General features: G+C 48.1%; 1 protein-coding gene across 1 annotated transcript in view; it reads left to right on the plus strand.

Annotated features, from left to right (window-relative positions):
- Positions 1–369: 369 nt before the first annotated feature.
- Positions 370–25,578, plus strand: part of SGSM1 (small G protein signaling modulator 1) — an 86,126-nt gene continuing 60,917 nt past the window's right edge. The window contains exons 1-3 of the mRNA XM_003789831.3: positions 370–457; positions 555–598; positions 23,732–23,807. Coding sequence (XP_003789879.1) covers positions 439–457; positions 555–598; positions 23,732–23,807 — 139 coding nt within the window. The 5' untranslated portion in view covers positions 370–438. The remainder of the gene's footprint in view (positions 458–554; positions 599–23,731; positions 23,808–25,578) is intronic.

Genomic DNA, 25,578 nt, shown 5'->3' on the forward strand with positions numbered 1-25,578 from the left:
TGAGGCTCAGAGACTGTTAATAGCAGCCCCACCATCTCCCATCATTTCCTCCAGCCCAGTGCATAGCAGATGGTCAGTAAACAAGATGCATTTTTTTGTAAGAAGGAGGGAAACGGGGCGTCAGATAAGGAGAGTGGGAGCCGCCTCTGCAAACTCAGACACTGGATGTGCAGCAGCCAGGGTGTGTGTTCTGCGCGGAGGACCCTGCCGCAGGTTACCTGGGCTGCTCGGCGGTGCCGCGGCTTTCCGGAGGGGTGGGGCCACCGCGGCCATTCCTGACGTCTGGCGCCCTGCGGCCGTCACTCCGCGCTCGGCCCCGCCCCGCGGCCCCTGCAGCAACAGCAGCGCCCAGGCCAAAGCGACGGCTGCCGCTGTGGCCGCTGCTACTGCCGCCGCCGCCGCTGCCGCCGCCCAGGACTCAGAACGCCGCGTGGAGCCATGGCTTCGGCCCCCGCGGGTAGGGGGGCGCGGGGCGTGCGGGCGGCGGGAGGGCAGCCCTGGGCCCCGGCTCCCACCCCTCGGCTGACCCGCCGCTTCTCCGTCTCGTCCCCCAGAGGCGGAAACCCGGCAGAGGCTGCTGCGCACAGTCAAGAAGGAGGTAGGTGACTGGATGGGGGGCGCTGTGGGGGGCAGCCGCAGCCACGCGGGGAGAAGAGTCTCTGTGGAGGGGTGGCGCCTGGCAGCGGGGCCAGCCACCTCAGGAGTGGGGTTCACCTCGGTAGGCACTTAACCACCTGCAAGGCTGGGGATATGGTGAGTGAGTTGGGGGGTTCTAAGTATGGAGGGACTCTGGATATCTGGAAGCTGTTTGCGGGGGTGCACGCAGCACATGGGTCCTCCAAACGTAGGGGGCATACCTGGGTGCGTTTGATAGGACCCCTGTCTTGTGTAGGAGCAGGTGGGTGGGTCTCAGGAGATCTAGGTGAGAGGAGCTGGGCTGGGGAGCAGGGCAGGTTGGGGAGGGGCGCTCATGGAGCTACATGCCAAAAGGGGACCAGTCTTCAGGAAAACAGAGGGGTTCAGTTTGGGAAATTAAACCCTCCCTTACCCTACCCAAGTTCTCAGTCCTTGGAGCCACCTCCAGGAGCCAGGGGACTCCCTGGTCATCTGTTCCCCTGGCAGTCAGGGTCCCCTGATCTTCCTTCTCCCACCCTACACATAGGAGGGTGAAAATCAGACAGGCTTCCTTGACCCTTTGCCCCTCCACTCTGTCTCCCTGGTGCCAATGGGAAGCCCAGTCTGGTCTCTAGGGCTAGCAGACATTGGCATCCCCCCCTCATGCAGAGAGAGTTTATAGTGGTGGGGGCCCGGGTAGCATTTGGATGCCTGGATTGCTTAAGCACATGTGTGTACATGCATGCATAAGCCTGCATGGATGAGGACTTGTGGCTATATGTGTATGTGACAATGTCTGTGCATTTGCCTGGAGATACCTGGTGTATCTCTGTGTGTATATATCTGTGTGTGTGTGTCTGGTTTTGTGAGTATGGGTCTCTGTGTGTAATTTGTGTGATGTGTGAGTCGTGAATGAGTGAGGCTGTAATCGTGTGCGTGTGTGTCTTGAGGGGGTGTGAAACGTGTGATGCATGAGTCTGTGTGAATGACTAAGGCTGTGACTGTGTCCATTTTGCCCTCTCTGTGTCGGCTTGGGACCCCTTTGCTGCCACATCTGGGCCCTGAGCTCAAGGCTGCATGGTTGCAGACCTGGTGGGTGGGCCTGGTCCCTGTGCCCGGCTCTGTGTGTGTGTGTGTGTGTGTGTGTGTGTACTGAGACTGTCAACTGTAGTGACAGTGCCCAGCACCACTGAGGAGCCCCTCCCTGCACAGTATCAGACAACTACCAAGGGCAGCCTCAGGAGGCCAGGACCTGTTGCTGTCCCTTCTTCTTCTTTGGGAAGTGGATGTGTGTCTGAGTATGGCCTGTCCTATTTTGCTTAAAGATTAGCTCCATGGCTGACGGCACATTCTAGTGTTTTCAAATAAGGAGACACGTGAGGTCCCTCAGAAAGGCCCAGAAATTTTCAGCTCAACCCTTGTAAAAACCCTTGTGAAGACCAAAAAATAACTCTGTGTAAGCCCCATTCCCAACCAAACCCACAAATCCACAACATTCTCATGGTAATTTCAAGAGAGGGGTGTATGTGAACCCACAAAAAAACCTTAGGGTAAAAACCAGCTGTCTTTTTGTTCAGACCAAGATGTAATAGTTGCTCCCCAGATGTTTTTGCCTAGGGTAAATTTGTTTTTAAGGAAATGGTTGGTTCAGTTGCAGAAGGGCCAGCAGTCAGAAGAGAGTGTCAGCTAGGCATCTAGGGAGTGCTCAGGCTGAGGTCCTGCCTCCAGCTCCCTCAGTGCCCCACACAAGTCCTTTACCCTTTCTAGGACTCAGTTTCCCCATCTTCAGAAAGATTCATTTGTCCTGATGTCCTTTGAGGTATAGTCCATGTCAGTCTAGTTTGGATTCTGGGTAGACTCAGAAAAGGGGATTGATTGCACAAGAGCATGCTGCCAAGAAGGGGCGGAGTCTGGCCTTACCACTCAAGTCTGTCTGACAAGCTCTTACCCTCCCATACCACAGGCATGCCCACCCATAGCTACACAATGCCTCACCTTGGGATGTGTGGGTGGTATAATTTCCATTGTGTGGATAAGAATACTGTGTCCCAGAGACAATGAGTCATTCCAGGGACACTGAACCAATGACGTAGAAAGAGGTCCAGTCTTCTGTCTTTGAGCCCCCTATTCAACATGGTGACTATTCTCTGTCCCCCAAAGCAAACCTCCCATGCCCTTTCCTTCCTTTGCTTACCTCTTCAGTGGACATCTCCCCCAATGCCAGCGAATGAGTCTCCAGTCAAACGGAAAGGAAAGTTCTTTGCTAGAAATCCGAGAGTCAAGTCATGTCTTCTCTCTCCCCACCCTCCCTGGGTTCAGAGGAGCCACATCTCTATGTGTCACAGCCTTGTCCAGAGGCACTTCTCACCCTTCTTTCTAGAAGGGGTGCCTTAGCCGTCAGCTTTTCTAGATAAGGAGAGCAGCTCTGCAAGTTTGATGACCTGAGCTACTGCAGCCACCAAGGGTCCAGCAAAGGCTCTGTGGCTAGAAGCTCTGTCCAGTGCTGATCTGGGAGACCAGGAAGACCCAGCACCAATGAGGCAGGTCAGGAAGGAGCTTTGGGCTCACCCAGAGCTGGGTGCAAATCCCAAAAGTGTTTATTTACTGAGAGTTGTGCATCAGGCACTGGGCTAGGTTCTGTGGATTTAGCAATGAACAAGACAGGGCCTATCCTTGTCCTCCTGCGGCTGACATTGCCATGGGGGGGGGGGAGGACACCAGCAGATGCTAAATCCCAATAACAAGGAGAATGACATGCTGAGCACAGAGGTCTGAAGGGAGGTACCAGGTGTCACAAGAACACAAAACAGGGAGCATTGACCATGAGCAGGGGCCCAGGACAGGATGTTTCAGAAGGTATATGGAAGATGAGTAGGTGAAGGTATGATGGGATGGAGGGGAGCTCAGGGAGAGGGATCTGGATATGCAAAGGCTCTGTGGCCAGACAGAACATTGAATTTGAAGGAATTCAAGTGACTGGAGCAGAGAGGAAGGAGAAAGGTGAGGCTGCAGAGGAGGCAGAGCACCAGGTCTTACTTTAAAAGCAAAAGAAAAGGAATGGGGGTGGCGCCCATAGCTCACATACACCGAGGCTGGTGGGTGGGAGCCCAGCCTGGACCTGCTAAAACACCCATGACAACTGCAACAAAAAAAATAGCCAGGCGTTATGGCGGGTGCCTGTAGTCCCAGCTACTTGGGAGACTGAGGCAAGAGAATCACTTAAGCCCAAGATTTTGAGGTTACTGTGAGCTGTGACGCCACAGCGCTCTACCAAGGGTGACATAATGAGACACTGTCTCAAAAAAAGAAAGAAAGAAAAGGAATGGGGAGGGCTATAGGCCAGAGGGAACAGAAAGGAGAGGGTGGAGCTGATGTTGACTACGTGTTGATTCCCCGAGCATGGATAAGATCTGTCCTCACCTTCCAGAGTGTCTGGGTTTTAGTCTATTCATAACAGATGAAAATTGTTCAGCAGGTAGGATAAACCCTGTTAAAACACCCACTGTGTTAGCCTGAGCTTCTGCAGGGCAAGCATGCTATTTTTTAATCTTGTCTCTTTCCCCAGTGCCACCAAGGAAAAGCTGGAGACAGGGTGTCCTCAGCATAGTCTCCTCCTGTCATATCCACCCAGCTCTTTCCTGGCTCCTTCCTGGCTTGCTCTGCCCTCCCAGAGCTAACCCCTTAATTTTGTTTTGGTTCCCGGAGCGAGAGAAGAGACTAGCTTCCCGTTCCCATGACAACTGCCATTAAAGGAGCTAGTCATGTGATGCAGGTTGATAATGGAAGTGACTAACAGCTTTGTTTTCCTGCCTCCAGGGTGCTGGGCCTAGGAGGCCAGTTAATTGGAGAGGAAAAGGTAGGGGCTTGTGGGCAGCAGAGGGGAGCCCAGAAGGGAGGCAGGGAGATGAGGTAGGTGCTCGGGGGAGCTGCTGCATTTAGCTTTGCACACTGCAGCTCATGGAAGGGTGTTGATTACGAGTCCTTCAGCACATCTGCTGAGAAGAGTTAAGTTAGGGAAACTGAGCTTCCCAGCCTCTGGGTTGGGGGCAGTGGGTTTTGAGAGAAAGGCAGACATGCCAGAAAGGTCAAAGAAAGGTAAGAGAAGCAGTCTATGTTACTATGGAGACCTCTCCCCCACACACACTATCCCTCACCCTCATGGTTTTACTCTAACTCAGTGGTTCTTAAGGAGGAGGACAGTCTTGACTCCCACTCGTAGGTTGGCAAGGTAACATGTAGGTTAGCCCATTGAATCAGACTTTCAGATAAACGAGTAAGTTTTTAGTTTAAGTGTGTGTTGCTAAATTGGTCAGTCCTGCTCCAGAGGACAGGAAATGTCTGGAAACATTTTTGGTTGTCACAGTTGGGGGGTGCTGCCGCATGTAGTGGGAAGAGGCCCATGATGCTGCTCACATTCTTGGAATGCACAAGACATCCCACCCCGCACCCTGAGAATGCGTCTGTTTCTTCTAAAGTGAGTTGCGGCCATAGGACAGAGATTGGACCATGTAATAACATTCCTAATTCTGCCTGTTATGGAGGATTTACTCTGTGCCAGGCACTGTGCCAAGTGCTTCCTAAACACTGTCTCTTCCACTCCTCACATCAGGCCTAAGAGGGCAGTCATCATCCCCTTTCCTGGACAGATGAGGAACTGGAGGTGCAGAGAGGTCACATGGCTTACTTTAAGGCCACACAGTTAGTCCACCAGAAGCCAGGATTCAACCTTCACCCTGCCAGCATCTGAGGGTAGCCTGATGCCCCTGCCTTACAGAGGGCACTGCAGTAGGGGGAATATGAACTTCAGACAAGCCCCTGGAAACACAGCTTGGGATCAGGTCTGTGTAGGGGAAGGAGATGAGACAGGAAAGGAGACAGAGCAGGGCTCGCTGCAGCATTTGGACTTGCCCCAGCAGATAGTGGGGAGCTATAGATGAGGTTTTATGAGCAAGGAAGGGTTTGGGTTAGAACTGTACAGAAGAAATAGAGACACCGGTAATGAGGCAAGTTAGGAAATGTCTGTCTTGTTCTTTGCTGACCTTTCAATTCTTGGGTTGGAAATCACAGGACCTTCTACTCCCCACACTCCCCACTGTGCCACCATGTGGAGTAAAGGCTCCAAAAATTCATGTGCCTGTAATCCCTACTATTTGAGGAGCTGAAGAAGAAGGGTCACCTGAGCCCAGGAGTTTGAGGCTGCAGTGCACCATGATCAGGCCTGTGACCAGCCACTGCATTGTAGCCTGGGCAACATGGTGAGACCATGTCTAGGGAAAAGAAAGGAAAAGAGAAAGGAAAGAAAAGACAGAAAAATGCATGAGGTTGAATGAATGCATGAATGCCAGACGCCTGTTTTGGGGCTCTCTAATACTTGCAGAATGGAGTCAGATCAGCTTGTGTCACATTTGTGAGCTAAAGAGGGAAGAAATTCTGTTAATGAATAATGTAGCCATATTCATGTGATGTACTTTGATATAATTTCAGGTCTCTGGCAACCTGGGAGCTTTTGGTAGTAATGGGTGTCTGCAACAGGCTGGGGCACCCTGGTTCGATGTGGTGAGGGTGGCCGGAGAGACTCTAGCTCTCTTGCTTGATTGTGTCTCTTGTACTGTCTCCCCTAGTGACATCACAAGGCGTCCCAGGAGCTGGTGGTAGCATTTGTTGCTGGTTGGTAGGTAGGAAAGCGTATTTTTGTTACTCCAGGTACCCACAGTTGCTGGCTGCAGAACCCAGGGTAGGAAGTGAGGACATCTGAGCCCTGATTATGCTTCTTCCCCTATCAATCTGTGTGGCTTCCAAAGCAGGTTCATTCTCCTAGGCTCATTTTCCTGCTTTCTAAGTGGATGAGGTCAGACAGCTCCAGAACTCTAAGAACATCAACTCATCTAATTTGGCCAGCAACACTTTCTGAGAGCCAAGTCTTCAACGTTTTGTCTCCTGTGAATTTGCCAATTCAGTGTTTAAGCCTTATTAGAACTCTAGCTGATGAGGCTTTGTGGGAACTTTCAGTCCATTCAGGGAAAGCCAGGGCTTAACTAAAGACTTCCAAATAGGATAAAGATTAATAATAAAAAAAAAAAAAACAGCATATACTGAACCTTTCATATAAATGACCTTGTTTATATTCACACCCCATAAAGTGAGTAAAGCCCTTTCACTTATGGGTAAGGAAATCAAGGCACAGAAATGGCAAGTAACTTGTCCAGTGGTCCAGCCTGAGGGGCCTGGCTCCAGATTCCTGCTCTTTATTACTCTGGAGCTAGAGCCAATATCACACATATGGTGAAAAGCTCTGCTAAGGTCATGGAGTGGGGAAGAGGGTCCAGTTTTGGAACCAGGTGGCCCTGCGTTTAAATTGTGGCCCTGCCATTCAGTAGCTGGGTGAACCTCTGTGATGTCAGTTTACTCAGGTGTCGCACAGAGAGGGCATTCATGCAGCAGTGCTGCTGTGCTGGCACTGTCAGGCAGTCAGCAGCATTTATCGAAGGGCCAGGCACAGGGCTTGGCTCACCATTTAGGGGGCAAGATGGACTCAGTCACAGAAGAACATTTTGCTGCCCTTTCCAGTAACATCTGAACTCGGCAGATGCTCTCAGCATGAGATATTCCTCCCCCTGAATAAGCCCTGGGCTGGGGGGAGTGCTGCAGCCCCCAGATTAGAACTGCAGAATGAATGGGCAGAGGTGTTTCTTGAGGTCCAAAGGGACAAGCTCTCGTGTGGGAGTCAGAGGGCTGAATCTTGGATGGCTGTATTGCTGTCCTGGGGTCAGCTGAGTTTTCCTTCTGGGGCTGGTTGCTCATAAGCTCCATAGAGATAATCTTTGAGCCTAGGAGGTCAGAGTCCCTGGTGAGTCTCTTGGCCCTGTTGTTTAGTTGCTGTGCTCCCCAGGTGAGGGGGCTGAGAGTACTAGACTCAGATGTGAGCGGTGGGCATGTATTTTTTTCTTTTAGTGATGTGTAGTATGAGAAGATGGGAGATGAGTAGATTTTTGTGCATTTTTCTTTGTTCAACTTGGTAGGAACTCAGATGGTGGGTATTTATCAGGAGTTCCTTTTTCAGGAGTGTCCCATTTAAAAATCAGGTAACTGGCCAGTTGTGGTTGCTTACATCTGTAATCCTAGCACTCTGGGAGGCCAGGGTGGGAGGACTGTTTGAGGCCAACAGTCTGAGACCAACATGAGCAACATAGAGAGGCTCTCTCTCTACTAAATATAGAAAAATTAGTCGGGTGTGCTGGCATGTGCCTGTAGTCCCAGCTACTCGAAAGGCTGAGTCAGGAGGATCACTTGATCCCAGGTGTTGGAGGTTGCAGTGAACTGTGATGACACCACTGCTCTCATGCCCAGGAAATAGAGTAAGATCCTGTCTCAAAAAAAAAAAAAAAAAAGTAATAAAATAAAAATCAGATAACTGAAGCCCTAAGAGTTAAGAGATTGGTGATACTTGGGGCATTCAATTAATTCCTTTATTATTATTATTGTTTAGTAAATTATGCTTAATTAGTAAATTAAAGTTATAGCAACTGCCATTTACCAAACATTGCTGTAAGTGCTTTGCTTTATCTCATTTATCTACAAATCATTCTTCAGGAGAGCCAGCACAAGTAGCAACTTCTCTTTACTGGGAAGGAAATTAAAGCTCAGAGAGGTTAAGAAACTGAATCAAGGTCACACAGCTGAGAAGCAGTAGAGCAAGTTGTTTTCATCGACTCTATGCCATGTCAAGTTAGATAAACCCTAATAAAACTGGCTAGGGTGATAAATAAATAAATAAATATCAAGTGAAGAGGGAAGGAGAGGTTTAAAATGGGTTTCTTCATTCAAGTGTCTGGGAGGTTTGGGGTGACTTCAGTTTCAGGTATAGCTATATCCAGGAGTTCCAATAATGTTGCCAGGATACTGTCTCTCTCCATCTCTATGGCTGCCTTCCTATATGTTGTTTTTATGCTCAGCCTCTTACCATGTTGCCCTGAAAATAAGACACTGTCTTATATTTATTTTTTCTCAAGAAGACACACTAGGGCTTATTTTCAGGGGATGTCTTATTTTTATTAAGTATAATATAACAATCTACATTTATTCAAATACAGTTAAGTCATCTTCTGGAACTTGACGGGGGAGCCAACCTTGTTGGTGGGGCTGGCGCTAGTGATGCATGAACTCCTTTCCCCTAGCCGTTCCCTCGTGCGCAATAGGATGCCTGCGACCGGGGTTACCACACGGGCACCCACGCAAGTGCCAATGGCTGGGAGAAAGGAGCTGGGGCAGATAAAAGGTATTCCAGTCTTCCTTACTGCTCCATGCTGAAATGCATAGCCACGCCCATCACTAGGTCTTATTATCCTGATAGGGCTTATAGTTAACAAATACATAGAAATCCCGCTAGGTCTTTTTTCTTTTTTTTTTTTTAATATTTTTTTTTCTTTTTTTTTTTATTTTATTTTTTTTTATATTGAACGGTTAGGTCTTATTTTTAGGTAGGTCTTATTTTCGGGGAAACATGGTACCATGGGGAGACAGAGTGTTGTTCTGCAGATCTCAGAGCACAATCTGCCAGCTTGGCATCCCAGCAAAAGAGAGAACTATCCCCTTCCCAGTGGTTCTAACAAGTGTGAGGACTAGGTCTCTCGGGAAGAAGCCTGGGTCACATGCTTTTTTTGTGCCAATCACAGTGGGACAGATTGCCCTGATTGGTCAAGTCTGCAGAGGTGGGGGTGGAGTCAGCCTTGTGAGAGTAAGGAAAGGGCACCAGGGGAGAGTCAAGGTGAAATGACCAGACAGGGAGATGGAAACCAAGCAGACAAACCACAGATGTCCACATCAGAGGAGTAAGGCAGCAACATTTGGATCTCAGCCTCTGACAGTGGAAGTGTCCCCACAGGCTCTGCTTGTGTTGCTCATGCTGTGTGCCAGGTGTCTGCTGGATCAAGGACTTCTATTCTAGGGATATGCAAACCCTGAAATTGTACAAGGACTTTGTGTTTCCCATGTGGAGAGAAGATCTAAGCTTTCATCAGTACCTGTAAAGGGTTCCACAGCACAAATACCCAAATAAGGTTCAGGATCACCCTGGGTCTTCCTCAGTACATAACAAAGTGCTAAGACTGGGAGGCTTTTATGTAAACAATAGGAATATATTTCTCACAGTTCTGGTGGCTGAAGTCCAAGATCAGGGTACCAAAGCATAATCAGATTTTCTTCTGGTTGCTGGGTGCTGACTTCTCTTTGTATCCTCACATGGTGGAAAGCAGGTAAGAGAGGTCACTGGGTGCTTTTTTTTTTTTTTTTTTGGTAGTTTTTGGCCAGGGCTGGGTTTGAACCCACCACTTCCAGCATAGGGGACAGCGCCCTAGTCATTTGAGCCTCAGGTGCCGCCCAGGGTGCCTTTTATAAGGGCACTAATTCCATTCAAGAGGGGTCCACCCTCATGACATAATTACTTCCCAAAGGCCCACCTCCTAATACCATCACTTTGGGGGTTAGAATTTCAACACATGACTCTTGAGAGAGACACAAACACTCAGTCCTTAACACCCTGCAAGATGATATGATACAAAAATGAATAAGTTATAGTTTTCTGTCCTTGATATATGCAGAAATGAACCAGTGCCTCCTAATTTCTAAACCAGTGAGCTTTCTAACAAAAATAGTAACACCCCCTAATAATAATAATTTCTTGGGCACCTACTATATTCCAAACCTGCCCCGTCTAATATGTTAGTCACTAGTCACAAGAGCTTATTTACATTTCAATTAAATGGGATTCAAAATGCAATTTCTCATTTTAAAATTGGAACTAAATGATCAACACTCAGGCATACATACAGTATTAAAATGCAGTGGAAATCAAGCAGGTGGGAGGAGGGGTGGAGGTAAATTCACACCTAACAGGTATAATGCTTACTACCTGCAGAATGGACACACTTATAACTTTAATTCAAACTGTACAGAAGTAATGCATGTAACTAAAACTTTTATACTCCCATAATATTCTGAAATAAAAACATAATTAAAATAAAATAAAAATACAATTCAATTTCTCCATCTTATTAGCCACATTTCAATTGTTTTGTAGCTACATGTGGCTAGTGACACCATGTGGGACAGGACAGGTACAGAAAATTCCAGAAAGTTCTGCCATGTCCTAGACATTATATTATTGCTTAATATGCATTAATTTATTTCATGTCAGAAAAAAATAACATCTTGGGAGAGGAAGTTATACACATTGTCCCGATTGACAGATAATTACCATAAATTAAGCCCACAGAGATGTAGTGACTTGCCCTAAACAGCTGGCAAGAGGTGGAGACAGAATTTGAACGGAATGCAAAGCAACCTTTAGACAATATTGGACTGTAGACAATATTGGACTGCTTTTCCTTCTAAGGTAAGGAGAAAGTGGATTAGTCCCTTTTCTGGTTTACCAGTGTGTTTTAAGCAACCATCTGGGAGTTTCATTTCTTATTTTTCCACAGCTGCCCAGACCCCTCCTTCCATCCCACATTTGGGCAATCTTCCAGTGGGTGGGTATGCGCTGTAGTCTGTGTGCATTCTCCTATCCCATGAGGCCTGTGGGTCTGTGGAGATGGGGCATGTTGCCACGGGAGTCCAGCTGAACACAGTGGACAGAGCACTCAGGAGAGAGTTGGCTGGTCTCCAGGGTGTGGGCTGGGGATAAGCAGCATGCTGGTTGATTTCTCTGGGAATGAAAAGAGGCGGGGAGGGGAGGTGTGTCTTCCTAGCTTCACCCTCTCCAGTGGATGGCTATGCCTGGGTGTTTCAGCTTGAAGCACTTTCATGCCCAGATGCCCTCAGGTGAATGCTCCAGAATCACACATTGAGGGGACCTTCTCGTCAGGGGATGTCTGAGGAACTTTGGGTGGTAAGGGGAGGCCTGTTTGTAAAACACTACACCTTGTGGGTGGTGGCAGGTTGACTGGTCCTCGGAGTGTCAGGAAACAGTGCTTGGCACCTCTTTATAGCATGTCAGTAAACCATTAACTCGAGCCAGGCTAGCAGCAGCTGAGTTAGAGGCATTTGCTTTTCCGAGAAGCCCCAGAACCTGTTAGTGGGGAGGAACTGGAAGAAGGATTTCCCAACACCCTGAAGATCCACTGGCCACCACTTTATCATTTTCGCTTCCTTTCTTCTCCCCTCTCATGCCCATCGCAGGGGCTGTAAAGCACCCTCCTGGGGCACTGCTTTCATTATCTGTGCCATGTGGAAGTGATGAGAAGAATAGAAGGGTGTGAGCAGGAGGGTGGGCCATGTCTGTCCTGGAGCTACAGGTGAAGAGTCCAAAAAAGGGAGCTTTGATCTAATCACCAGCATTTGCTGAGCTCCTGGTCTTTGGTGGATGCTGAGGAGAGAGCAGTGAACACAGATGAGATTTCTGCCTGCTTGGAGCTGACCCTCTAGCGGTCCCTAATCTTTTTGGCATCAGGGACTGGTGTCATGGAAGACAGTTTTTCATAGACAGGAGCAGAGGCATTGATTCTTATAAAGAGTGTGCACAACCTAGATCCCTCCCATGCACAGTTTACAGTAGGATTCCTGCTCCTATAAGAATCTAATGCCACCGCTGTTGTGACAGGAGGTGGAGTTCAGGTGGTGATGTGGCAGTGCAAGTGATGGGGAGTGGCTGTAAATACGGATGAAGCTTCACTTGCTCACTCACCTGCTGCTCACCTGCGGTGCAGCCTGGTTCCTAACAGGCTACAGACTGACCAGTCTGCATCCCAGGGTTTGGGGGCCAGATATAGAGGCAAAAGGGAGGTGGTGAATAAGCAAACAGATGAAGAAGTGTGATTAATATAGAAATGGACGAGAGCACAGCAATGGCGGGGGGCAGGGAGAGGCCAGGGAAGGCAGCAGTTTATCTGGGCAGTCAGGGTGGGCCTCTCTGAGGTGGTGGCACTTGAGCTGATGAAAAGGAGCAGCTGTGCAGAGAGCTGGGCATAGCAAGAACAAGGGACCTGAGGAAGAGAGGAGCCTGAGACATTGGAGGAAAGGCAGGGAGCTGGGAATGAGGAAGAAAGACATGGAAGATTGATCAGAAACAAATGGGGCCCCTGTGACTTGATGTTCCCCAAATGTCCCCCCGTGGAGGTAGTGAGGAACGTTTCTGAGATAACACCACCAGACACCTTGTGAAGATGCCATAGTCCATTGCAGTTCACAATGGGCTGAGGGTATGGAGAAGGAGGTATTTAGCCTGTTTGTTGGAAGGTCAGGATCCCTGCCAACATCCTCCATTACTGGCAGGGTAGGGAAAGAACATTTGTCTTTATTTTTTGTTTTGGTGGACTTTACTTTTTATGCTAGGTTTAGGTTTACAGCAAAATAGAGCGGAACGTGAAGAGATTTCCCATCTACCCTCAGCCCCTGCACACACACAGCCTTCCCCCACCATCGGCATCCCCCACGAGACTGGTACTTTTGCCACAGTTGTCAGGCTACATTGACACATCATTATCACCAAGTCCACAAGTTATATTAGGGTCTCCACTCTTGTGCATTCTGTGGGCTTGGACCTACATATAATGACATGGGTCCACGATTGCATTGTCTCAGCAAGTGTTTTCATGTCCTAAAACTCCTGTGCTCTACCTAGTCATCCCTCCTCCCTTCCTCCACCTCCCGGCAACCAGTGATTTTTTTGCCTTTCCACAATGTCATATAGTTGGAATCATACAGTGATCAGCTTTTTTAGATTGGCTTTTTTCACAAGTAGTAGGCATTTAAGGTTGGATGTTTCTTTTTGTTACCACAATTCTCTTTGGGGAACAGGCATAGATGTCAGGAGATGCCTGGGGTGAGGAGGAAGTGAACTGTGAAAAATGGTGGCCAAAGTCAGAGGTCCAGGAGCAGGTGTGTTGGCCAACCTGCTGCTAGGGTCCCCAGTGCAACCTGGGGCGCTGGAGCAGGAGACCTTGCTTCAAATCCTGGCCTCCTAAAAATCTGATGGCCTTTGCCTCTCCCAGGTCTGCTCTCTCAGTGGGAAAAATGGGGATCATAACAGCAACACCTGTGGTGCTTGCGAATCTCTGGGCCTTTGGGTGCCTCATAAGCACCCTCTGTATGCCAGGCTTGGTGCAGGGCAGATAGATAATCCTGGGTTTCAGTCTCACCCTGCTGTTCCCAAGCCTTGTGCTCTTGGACAAGTCATTTCACCTGACGGAGACTCGGTGTCCTCACCTGTAAAATGGAAGGGCTAATGGTACCTATCTCACTGAATTACTATGATGATTAGGCAAGATCAAGCCCTAAGCACAGGGACACACACAGTGCACACTTTTTAAATGAATGTTGGCTGTTATTACTTAAAGCAAATGTCTAAAGCACTCACTGGGTAGCTATTGTGTTAAGTGCTTTAAGTGTATTATTTTATACCTGTGAGGCAGATAACTAATATCACCCATTTCGCTGACAGGAGGGAAAGCTGAGGCTCAGAGAAGGGACATGATTTGCCCAAGGTCATGCATGCAAGACCCGGATGGGAATTCTGGAAGTCTGATCCCAGACCCTAATGCTCATGGACCTGCAGCAGGTGTTACTGTAGGGACCCAAAAGAGGGGGAATCATGTCAACTCGGGGTGGGAGGCTCAGGAGGGAATTGGAAGAGGGGCATGTCACTTGGTCCTAGGGGATTGGAAGGTTTTTCTAGGGCTAGAGAGAGACAGGAATGGAGGGAATTGCACAAGCAAGGGCCAGGAGGTGGGAATCACATGGGTCACACAGAAGGACTGAGATGTGGGACCAGAGCTCTGGGTTCTGGGAGGAGCCAGGAGTCAACAGGAAAGGAAGATTGGGTCACACCATGGAAACAGTCACAGCTTACATGTTGGCACCACCCCTTCCCACTGTCCCTTCCCCCACCCCAAGTCTTTTGTGCTTTGGAGCTTCCCAAAATACTGTTTCCCCCTCCCAACTCTCACCTCACCCATAATAAATTAAAGCATTTAAAGCCTTGGGGCACTTTAGAACTTTTCCTTGTCCCATTGCCCTTATATCTGGCTCTTCCCTTGGGCTCCAGGTGGCTCTGCAGGTTAAGAGACAGGAGGGACTTTTCCCTCTGCTTTAGAGTCGGAGAAACTGAGACTCAGAGAGTTCATTTCTACTCCTTCAGATTTTAAGCCATCACCTCCTCTAGGAAGCCCTCCCTGCCCTTCCTCTCTACCCGATCAGGTCTAGTTTCTTTCTTATTTGTTCTCATAGAACCCAGTTCTTTTGCTGCAGAGAATGGGTCTCACATTGGAATTATTTACCCATTGGTGTGTTTCCCTTTATGCCTTGCCATCTTGCTAGACTGTAACCTCCGTGAACACAGGGACTGTGTCTGCTTTGCTCCTTGGTGCATGAAACCAGGAGTGCTGGAGAAATAGCTAGTGAATGGACAGCAGTTTTGGTGACAACATTCTGGGAAGGAAGCGTTCACAAAATATTGGAAGAAGGACATTTGTCCAAGCTTGGGGGAGGAGCAGTTCAGGAAAGCTTTCAGCAGGACGTAACACTTTGGCTGAAGTTTGAAGCCTGAGTTGTAGTAAGCCAGCTGGAGCACGCATGGAGGGGCATCTGGCAGACACCCCACGTGAGCAAAGGCACAGAGGTAAGCACATGGTGCCACCTTTGGGGACTTGGATCCAGGTAAGGATGGAGACATAGGCTTCCTAAGGTGAGTGCATCTTGTCCTGAGAGTCCCAAGTTCCTGCAAGGGAGGCAGAGCGACACAGGCTGCCTTCCCTCACCTCCTTAAGCAGTGGTTGTCAAGGGGCCTTTGAGTCACCCTTCTTTTCTCCCTGCTTTCCCCACATGCTGAGTTATTTTTAAAGCCACCCTGTAGAGCCTGCCAGCATTTTGACTTAACCATCCTCTCCACTGCCAGTTGCTTACATACATAAGAGTCAGAGTCCCTGGGGACTCACTCCACCTCTGTCACCCTCCAGGCCAAGAGCCAACCACCTGGGTGGGGCCCCAGGGTAGCGATTGGAGTCACTCTGAGTCACAACTCAGGTGGTGGGCCTCAGAAGAGCAGGGGACAGCTTGGGTGATTTTTATTTAGGCCTTAGTATCCTGTGTGCCACCCAAGTGCTGCACTGGGTGCTTTAAACCAGAGGTCCCTGTGTGTCTTTATGTCCACCCTTGAGCCAAGAATGTGTTTTTTGGCTTTATTTTTTTTATATTTTAAAGAGTTGTAAAAACAGAAGACTTGGAGACATAGACTTAGGCGGCCTAAAAATAGGTTTGCCAAGTTTTACAAATAGACATTGAGCAAATAAAAATAACTTGCCAGATTTAGCAAATAAAAATTCAGGATACCTCATTACATTTGAACTTCAGAGAAATAAGCAATAACCCATGCAATACTCCATGTGATACTCAGGACATGCTTACACTAAAAAATTATTCCTTGTTTATGTGAAATTTAGATTCAACAAGGCGTCCTCGAATGTTGTCAGACAGACCTACCCCAAGCCCTGAAATACTTGCTGTTCAATGCTCCTACAGTGCAAGGTGGCTGATCCCAGTCTTAAACAATTATCCATGTGACCAGGAGACACGGGGGCTCAGGGTACTACCAGGGACTGAGCTTGGTAACAAGCAGGAGCTGTGTAGTATTTGTGTTATTGATACAGAGTGATCACCAACATATGTTGAGCACCTCTTGTGTGCCCAGATGCTGTCCTAGGGGCTCAGAGTCTTCATGGGAGGGATAGATGCTAAGTAGATAAGCTCACAAATGAATAAAGGTCAAGCTGTGATAAATTCTAAGGAAAGTACAAAGCAAGAGCAGATGGCAGGCATGAGATTCTATTTTAGACAAGGTGATCAGGAAGCCCCTCCAATGGGGACACGTTTAAGCCACCCCCACTTCCCTGACAAAAGGGTTGGAGACGTGGCTACCTGGCAGCTACAACTTCCCCAGCACTCACATTGTGCCCAGCCCATTCTAGCTCTGTGTATGTTTTGCTCATGGGATCCCCAAGTGGCAGCCTTGTGGGGTAATGTGGGTGCTGTCCCTACTCACAGATGAGGAAACTGAGGCTGAAGGTTACCTAGTGAATGGCACAGATGGAGTCTGGCCTAGGGGTGGTGGCTCTTCCAGGTTCGTCCTCACTTCACTGTAGTGCCCCTGTTGAGGTGGCCTCAGCTGCGCGCTGGAGCCTGTGTGAGTCGCTCTGCTCATATTTTCCATAATCCTTATGACAGGCCACACACACACAGATGCACACACACTGGGGCACATAGGTCCTGTCCCAGGCTGGGAGGAGTAAACCCAGCAAGCACAGTGTGGGAGGGAAGGAGAGCCAGGGATGAATTTGGAACTTGGCAGAGTCCAAGGTGGGTAGTAGGAGGGTACCTGGGTGTGGGAAGGTGGCAGGTTAGAGGAAGAGAAAGTCATTGTAGGCTTCCCAGATTGGCCTATCTTTCCCTGCCTGGAACCAGCAACCACCAGCCCTGACACCTTCCTAAGATTAATCCTCCTTTTATGCTGTTTAAATATTTGCAAGGAGAGAGAGAGAGAGAAGGAAGGGCGGGGCTGGTTTCTGAATGGCTAGGGCCAGCTCGGCCCTGATTGGTGATTGTCCGTGGGCGGGAAGCTCTCAGAAGGTGGACCCGAGCTCCTCAGCAGAGGCCCTGCACCAGAGTTCAGGAGCACCTGCTATAGGTCAGGCAGTGAGCTGGATAGTCAGTGTCCTCTGAAGAGTCCCTGTCATTTGCACAATCTCTGGTGTGTCCCAGGTACTATCTCTAGGATTTTGAGTAAGCCTTACATCCACGTGGTGTTGGAAACTTATCCAACATCATGCAGCTAGTGAGTAGCCAAGGGTTCAAGCCTAGGTAGGTGACTCTGCATTCTGGACTCTTAGCCTCTCTCAATGGCCTCCTGACAGCCTGTCCTTAGTGCAGATACACTGGTTCCAAAAGGAGTGAGGTCCCTATCATTGGAGGAACAAGCAGATGTTGAAGGACCTTGCAGAATAGATTCTGCAAAGGAATAAAAGCTTCTTGACTTTTGAGGGCTCCCTCTTCTAAAAGAGGGTGTGGTTGGCACAGTCTTGTCTGGGCAACCCAGATCTCCTGACTCTCAGTTCAATGTTTCTTTTGGTCCCAGGGTTGGGAAAGCCAAGGAATTCCTTCCACTGGCTTCCCAGCACCTTGGGCTCTCAGATTACCCAGTGCTAGGTGGGGCTGGGAGCACCACTGTAGGTCAGACTGTCAGACAGGTCTAGGTTCAGGTCCCAGTTTTTCCCTTTCATGAGTGTGTGACCCTGGGGAAAGTGCATAAACTCTCTGAGTCTCAGTTTAAACATCTTTATTTTTTTTTCCCCGTGAGCCAAAGCCTCGCTCTGTCACCCTGGGTAAAGTGACGTGGTATCATCATAGCTCACAGCAACCTCAGACTCTTGGGTTTGAACAATTCTCCTGCCTCAGCATCCTGAGTAGCTGGGACTCCAGGCACCCACCATGATGCCAGGCTAATTTTTTATTTTTAATAGATAGGGTCTTGCTCTTGCTTAGGCTGGTGTCGAACTCCTGAGCTCAAGCAATCCACCTGCCTTAGCTCTCTGAGCCACCACACCTGGCCAATTTGAACATCTTTAAGATGGGGATCTTAATGCTCTCATGAGGATTAAATAAGATACTCTCTACACAGAGCACATGGAAGGAACTTGGTAAACATACTCTATTACTTCGAGCTGGGGGACAACAAAAGCTTTGGGTTTGAAGTGGCCTGCAGCTTCTGCTATGAGCCAGGGTATTTGTTAGAACCAGGACCCTGTTTGTGATTCCTAGCACTTCTTCATGACCCCACTGGACAGGTCATATTAAAAAGCACATTGTATCTTTGTGCTTGTTTCCCCATCTGTAAAATAGAATCATCTGGGAACTCACCTCATCAGGATTATTATGCTCACACACAGTTCCTGGAACATAGTGCTCAAAAAAGGCAAGCAGTGAGCTTCTCCTGTGTTCCAGCCCCACCTGCCCTTCCACACCTCACATCACATTTAATCCTTACCACAACCCAAAGGTACAGGGTTCCACTTTAGAGAAGCACAGACAGAAAAGCCAGCAGGGGCTTGACTTGGCTGAGCTGGGGTATGAATGCAGGTCTGTGTGACTCTGATGTAGCCACAATCACGGCCTCTGTGCTTCCCAAACCAGGTGTGATTCCTGGGCCAAAGTTTAGAAAATCACATAGGATTTGAATGAGCCAGGATGCCACATTGCCCCCACCCCCCTGCCCCCAGATCACCCCGGAGGCCCTGGGGTCTGTCAGCCTCCAAGTGGAGGGATTTAGGCCCTTCCTTCCAGGCGTGCCTGGCCTTCTTTCCCTGCTTAGGGTCTGGTCTGTCCCTGGGGCTGGCAAGGGTGGGCAGCGTCCTCTTCCTTTCTGCATCCAGACAATGTCCTCTTTTGCAGAGCTTTCAGAGGGTTTCAGAGGGAGGCTTCCACCCCCGTTGCTAATCACCAAGCTTTTTAATTTCCTCTCCTGACCTCAGGCTATAAGGCTGTTATTAATTTCTGGGGTGATATCCCAGCTGGTAGCTGGTAACTAGCAGAGGAGGGAAGGGGTCCTCTCTTGCTAAGTCCTCCTGCAGGCTGAGGACTACATCCACCCTTGGTATTGCATCCCCACCTCCATGTCTGCTTCACTCCAATCCATTCCCAAGTCAAGAGGTTTGCAGCTCCTACCCTCCTACCTGCAGCCAACCTCCCAGTTGTGTCCTTGTGAGAAGCGCTTAACCTCTCTTAGTTTCAAGATCCACAGCTATAAACAGACAGCCTTCTTTGCTCTGCGGAATTTGGACTTGTATACAGTCAGGGTACCAATAGGAAACAGATGGTTCCTCCAAAGTGAATATATTAAGGTGAATTTAATAAAAGGGTTGTTGACTAACGGGGAGGGAGGGAGAGGGAAGAATGCCGGGAGCCCACAGGGAAGGATGAAGTACCCCAGGGGTATCAGCAGGGAGGATCCAGGAACCTTTGCCTCCCTTAGGCGTGAAAGAGGTGGGAGGGAGAGTTAGGGGAAGGAGGGTGGGTGTGGGAGGCTCCCAGACAAGAGCTGGGGCTGCTAAGTCCCTTCTTTCCTCAGGGACACTTGAGTCGGCTCTTGTTCCGTATCCTGCCCCCCCCCCTTCCCATGCACCCTCCACTCCCCTTTTCTCCTTTTCCTGCTGGCCAAATTCTCTAAAGCATGAGCATCATCTGGTTGGCGAGATAAACACCCAAGAGTTTCTGATTCCCTAGTTCTTGGGTGGGGCCCAAGTATTTGCATTTTCAATCAGATGATTCTGAATCTCTTGGATCAGAGGGATCAGCTCTGCTGTCCTGCACAGCTTGTACCTTGGCCCTGTCATCGTGCAGACCCTCTGACTCCTTGCACTGAAAGCTAGACGGTACTGGATTAGTGGGGCTGGCCTTCCCCCTCCTGCCCAGCCAGATTCGCAATTCTCACGGTTTACAGTGCATCTCTCTTAATGGCTGTGCAGATGGGTCCACATTGCCACTTAGCGGTCCTTAAAGGAGACTGAGGTCGGAGTGCTGGCAGTGTAGGAGGAAGTTTTCTTAGGATCAGTGTGGGGCTGAGTGGGTATGAGGCGAGCAGGAATGGCAGAGGGAGAAGTTGACTACGGTGTGGTTCCAGTGGAAGCCTCAGTGAGCCCCATGGGGGGTTCCGAGGGAAGCTGGGATGGTCCCTGTTCTCCTATATTAAGGCAAAGGTGCCTTAATACCTTTACCTCACAGCAACCGTCATCAGATGTGGTCCTCTCTGGGAAGGAACAAGACCTTGGAGGAGGCTCTCTGGGCACCTGAGGCAAGGGCTGGCAGCTGAGGACGGGCAGTCCTGACCACATCTGGGTCGTACATGGCTGTACCTCACATATCACCTCAGTGGAACTCAGCCAAGAAGCTCAGTGCTCACATCCCCCCTACTGCCCCCCTATTCCCCCTGCCAGCCATAATGGATTAGGGCCCACCCTAATGACTTCATTTGACCTCCAAAAAGATCTTATCTCCAAATATGAGCACATTCTGAGGTCCTAGGGGTTAAGGTTTCAAGATATGAATTTTGAGGTGGGGAGACACAATTTAGCCCCTGACAGTGGGGAAGGTGCCACTTTCCAGGATCAGATTCCTGAGGGTGGTAGGGGCATTTCAAGGGAAAGGAATGCCAAGTGGTAGTTGGGCATGTCTTTGAGGCCAGAGGATAAACTGAGGTTCTGGGGATGGTGCCAGCCTGAGGGCACAGACTGGTTGGTGACAGAGCTAGAACTTTCCAAGGTTGTCACCTCCTACCACCCACCACCTCCATACGCTCTTAGAGAAAGCCTGATATTTGCCACATGTCCTGAGGAAGCTCATGGCTTCCTTTATGGAAGGCTCAGAGGGGGCCTTGCAGTCTCTGCCCTCACCCTGGAGAAGGACCCAGGCAGGTGGCCTGCCTTTGTATCATAGCCACTCTGGACAGCAACAGCAGATGGCCACCTCCAAAGAACATGAGAATATTGGCAGGAGGGATACAACCTGCTTGAAAGAGGGCTACCCACTGTGTGAAGGGTTGTCAACTGCGTCAGCACTGACCCCAAGACCTATACCAGACTGTGGACCACCTGGGCAGAGAGTCTGGACCTTGACTCAGAACAGTGGAGCAGTTCCCTTGGCTGGAGCTGCAATGTAGACCAGCCTGCTGGAGCCAAGCACTGCATTTATGAGCAGGGTTGGTAAACTATTGCCTGCAGGCCAAATCTGACCCTACACTTGATTTTGAAAATAAAGTTTTATTGAGACACAGCAATGCCCATTCATTTACATATTATCTATGGCTGCTTTCACACTATAAAAGAAGAGTTGAGTAGTTGACACAGAGATCATATGGCCTGCAAAGCAGAAAATATTTACTCTTTAGATATTTACAGAAAAGATTTACTGACCCTTGTTCCTATGCTTTGGAGTCAAGCCCTGAGTGTGAGGCCTGGCCTCGAAACTTCCTGGTTAAGCTGACTTGGAAGAGTGTCCCCTGCTTGCAGAGTCTCAATTTCCTTTTCTGTCAGTGGAGAGAGTACTCTCCTGAAGTTGTTGTGATGGCCCATTGAGGCAAGGTGGGAAGGAGAGAGGTTTGCATGTTGTGACACACTTAGGACATGGAGTTGTTGTTCTCTGCATTCAACCTGCTTGTAACCCTTTCCCCCTCCTCACCACCAGGCAAAATCCCTTCTTTCCATATCCCATCAGATTGCCCTTGGTGGGGGTGTTTCCCCTGCAAGGTTAATTTTGTTGCTTCTTCATTTGATTTTACATGAATAAAACATGCATGATGCACAGGGAACTGCAGTGCACAGACCAGAGATGACCTGCTCCAGGCCCAGGAAGCAGGAGTGTCTCCTGCTTAGGAGAATTAGGAAAATGCTGCTGATTATTGATCAGACACCAGGCACTGTGGCTAAATGCTTTACCTGTATTACTTCCTTTTAAACTTTTCCATAAAAAGTGGACATTCAGTTAAAGTTATTGAGCACCTGCTGTGTGCTATGCACTCCGCTGGGTCTTGAGAATGCAGTACCAAGTGACATAGACAAAATTCTTGGTCTCATAGCCCACTAAATGGGAGAATCAGAGAATAAAGTAAGTAAGCAAAACAGAGAAAATGGTAGAGGCAGGAAGGAATTTGGAGAGAAAGCAGAAAGGGGGAATGTTGAGTATTGGGTGGAGGAGGTGGCCACTCTTAAAATGATGAGGAAAGTTGGCATTTGGTAGTGTTAACATTTTACCAATATTAAGTCTTCTAATCCATGAACATGGGATGCTTTTCCATTTTTTGTGTGTCTTTTTAAAATTTCTTTCAGCAATGTTTTATAGTGTTCAGTGTTTTTTTAGCTTCTTTGCTTAAGTTTGTTCCTAGGTATTTTATTCTTTTTGATACTATTATAAATGGATTTAAAAGAAAATTTCCTTTTGGATTATTTCTTACTGGTGTATAGAAACACAACTTATCTGAAGGTGTTCATTTTGTATCCTGCAACTCTTCTGAATTTGCTCATTAGTTCTATCAGTTTTTCCATAGCATGTTTAATTTTCTACATAAACTTCATGTGAATTTTGAACAGAAATCATTTTATTTCTTCCTTTCAGACTTACATGCCTTCTATTCTTTTACCTGGCTAATTGCTGTGGCTAGGACTCCAGTATGATGTTAAACAGAAGAGGTAAAAGCAGACCTCTTTGTCTTATTCCTGAACTTAGAGGAAAAAGCTTTCAGTCTTTCACCATTGAGTCTGATTTTAGATGTCGACTTTCAATATATGGCCTTTATCATGTTGAGGTGGTTTCTTTCTATTCCAGGGACTGGTTTCTTGGAAGACAATATTTCTACAGACCAGGGCGGGTGGAGGATGGTTTTGAGATGATTCAAGTGTACTACATTTGTTGTGTACTTTATTTCTATTGTTACTACATCATAATACATTATATATATGAAATAATTATACAGCTCACCACAATGCAGAATCAGTGGGACTCCTGAACTTGTTTTCCTGCATTTAGACAGTCTCAACACAACCAGCACCACCACCTTGCTGCACCTCAGATCATCAGGCATTAGATTCTTATAAGGACTACGCAGCCTAGATCCCGCATGTGCAGTTTACTGTAGTGTTTGCACTCCTATGAGAACCTAATGCCGCTGCTGATCCAATAGGAGGCGGAGCTTGGGGGTGATGCAGGTGATGGGGAATGGCTGTAAACACAGATGAAGCTCCACTCAGTTGTCCACTACCCACCTCCTACTGTGTGGCCCGATTCCTCACAGGCCACATACTGGTACCTGTACTGGTCCTTGGCCAAGGGGTTGGGGACCACACCTCTAAATTAGAGGAAGTATAATAGGGGCCAGATTGGGGAGGGGGCTGCCTTGGATAGTGTAGTCAGGGAAGGAGATATTTTGTGTAATGCTTGAGAGAGGCAACAGCCAGCTGTGCAAAGAGCCTAAACAAATAAGTAAAATGGTGGAAAGGCTCACAGGAAGTGACCCAGCCATTTCAGGGGGTCTGTACCCTGGTCACATTAGGTCTTTCCCCCATCACCCTCTGCTTCTGCCTTCCAGGTGAAGCAGATCATGGAGGAAGCTGTCACACGCAAGTTTGTCCACGAGGACAGCAGCCACATCATCTCCTTCTGTGGTGAGTCTGTGGCCCTCCCGTGGCCTGGAACTGTGGCTTCTTTCTCTGAGGGCGGCCTTGGGGAAGTGGCATCTTTGAGCCATGGTTCTCACATCATTTTTTGCTTAGTGACTCTGAATTTATTTTTGAATCCCAAAGAGATTCCATTGGAGAATTTTGAAATACAGAAAAGTCTGGGTGGGGGGGGGCGATTGAAAATGACTTCTGCATCCCCTGAACAGGTGGTTGTGGTTAAGGCTAGAGGGATTGATTAATTTCCCTTTCCTGAGGGCCCAGTTCACACTGACTCTTGCCCCAAGAAAGAAGTAGCTTTGAATCTGAGGAGGGGGCTCCCTGTCCTTCTCTCTCTCTGCTCATGGCTATTGCTAAGTAAAGCGACAGGGTGGATGGAGACTTTTTGAACAAGGGAATTAAGAGCCCTTGGCACACCTGTGGGATCATGCTCAGCTGTCCCAGCAAAGGAGGCAGGCCTTCAGCGTAAAGTGTGTCTCAGACTTGTTTTCTTGGGCCACTGAGCCCACAAGTTTCCAGAAATAACCCAACTGCTGGGTTCTTACCTTGACAATGACTAGAGACATGTTTTGGCATGTCTGTGAAGTCAAGATTTAGCTCATAATCAGTGTGTACATGTCAGTGGGAGTGTTTCTCTCTCTCTCTCTGAAAACTCTTTTGTTTAATAATTAGAGTATCAGGTGGCACTTGTGGCTCAAGGAGTAGGGCACCAGCCCCATATATTGGAGGTGGTGGGTTCAAACCCAGCCTCAGCCAAAAAAAACTCCAAAAAAAAAAAAGAATTAGAGTATCTCATAATGAAGGACATGCTCTAATTCCCTTCCTGCGATCTTGATCCTATGGAGAGGCCTGAGATAGGACACTTAGCCAGCCTGTCAACTGTCATCCAGATAGCTGGGGCACCACCCCATAGGGTCCCCAACATGCTGAGAACACTCTGTGACCTGAGAGGCCACTGATCTCAGTTCACCACCTTTTCAGCCAGACAGATGTGGGTTTGTATCCCATCTCTGCCATTTCTTTATTGGCTGACCTTGGGCAAGATATTATTTTTAAGTGTGATATGTTTATATATATGTGTGTATGCATTTGTATTCTCAGTTTTCTATTTTCTCCGGGGCATTTTTATTTGGAGATAAAATCATATGCATGTCCATGTCAGGACTTGGTAACATACCTACCGATTAAAGACTTAAAGGAGTAGACAATTATTTTTTTTAATGATAATAAATCTCCAACTTTGCACAAAGTTTTTGGGTGGGAGACATTTGATAGCGCCAAATGAAGCCTAATGAATCTCCTTTAGTTTCCCTTTATTTATTGTTCATTATGAGCCATTATCAGAAAGAGACAATGTCTACAGAGCCTGAACCAACAACGAACATATTTCAGTATACAAGAATGAAAAGTACTGAGATTGCAAATTAAAATTAAGTGATTTAAGAAATCCTCACCTGGGACAGCACCTGTGGCTCAAAAGGGTAGGGCGCTGGTCTCATATGCTGTAGGTGGAGAGTTCAAACCCAGCCCCGGCCAAAACTGGCAAATAAATAAATAAATAAAAGTTTGAAAAAAATACTAAAAAAAATTTTAAAATATAAAAAAATAATAAAAAAAAAATCCTCACCTGGAATATTTTAAATCCATGGGCAGATTAGGCAATATTTAGACGTTCATTCAAAACCAAGTAATTGCTGATTCAGCACCAGTAGCACAGTGGTTATGGTGCCAGCCACATACACTGAGAGTGGCAGGTTCA

This window comes from Otolemur garnettii, unplaced genomic scaffold (genome assembly GCF_000181295.1).
Source record: "Otolemur garnettii isolate 467f Iridium unplaced genomic scaffold, OtoGar3 scaffold00038, whole genome shotgun sequence".
In the NCBI taxonomy this organism is placed as follows: Eukaryota; Metazoa; Chordata; class Mammalia; order Primates; family Galagidae; genus Otolemur; species Otolemur garnettii.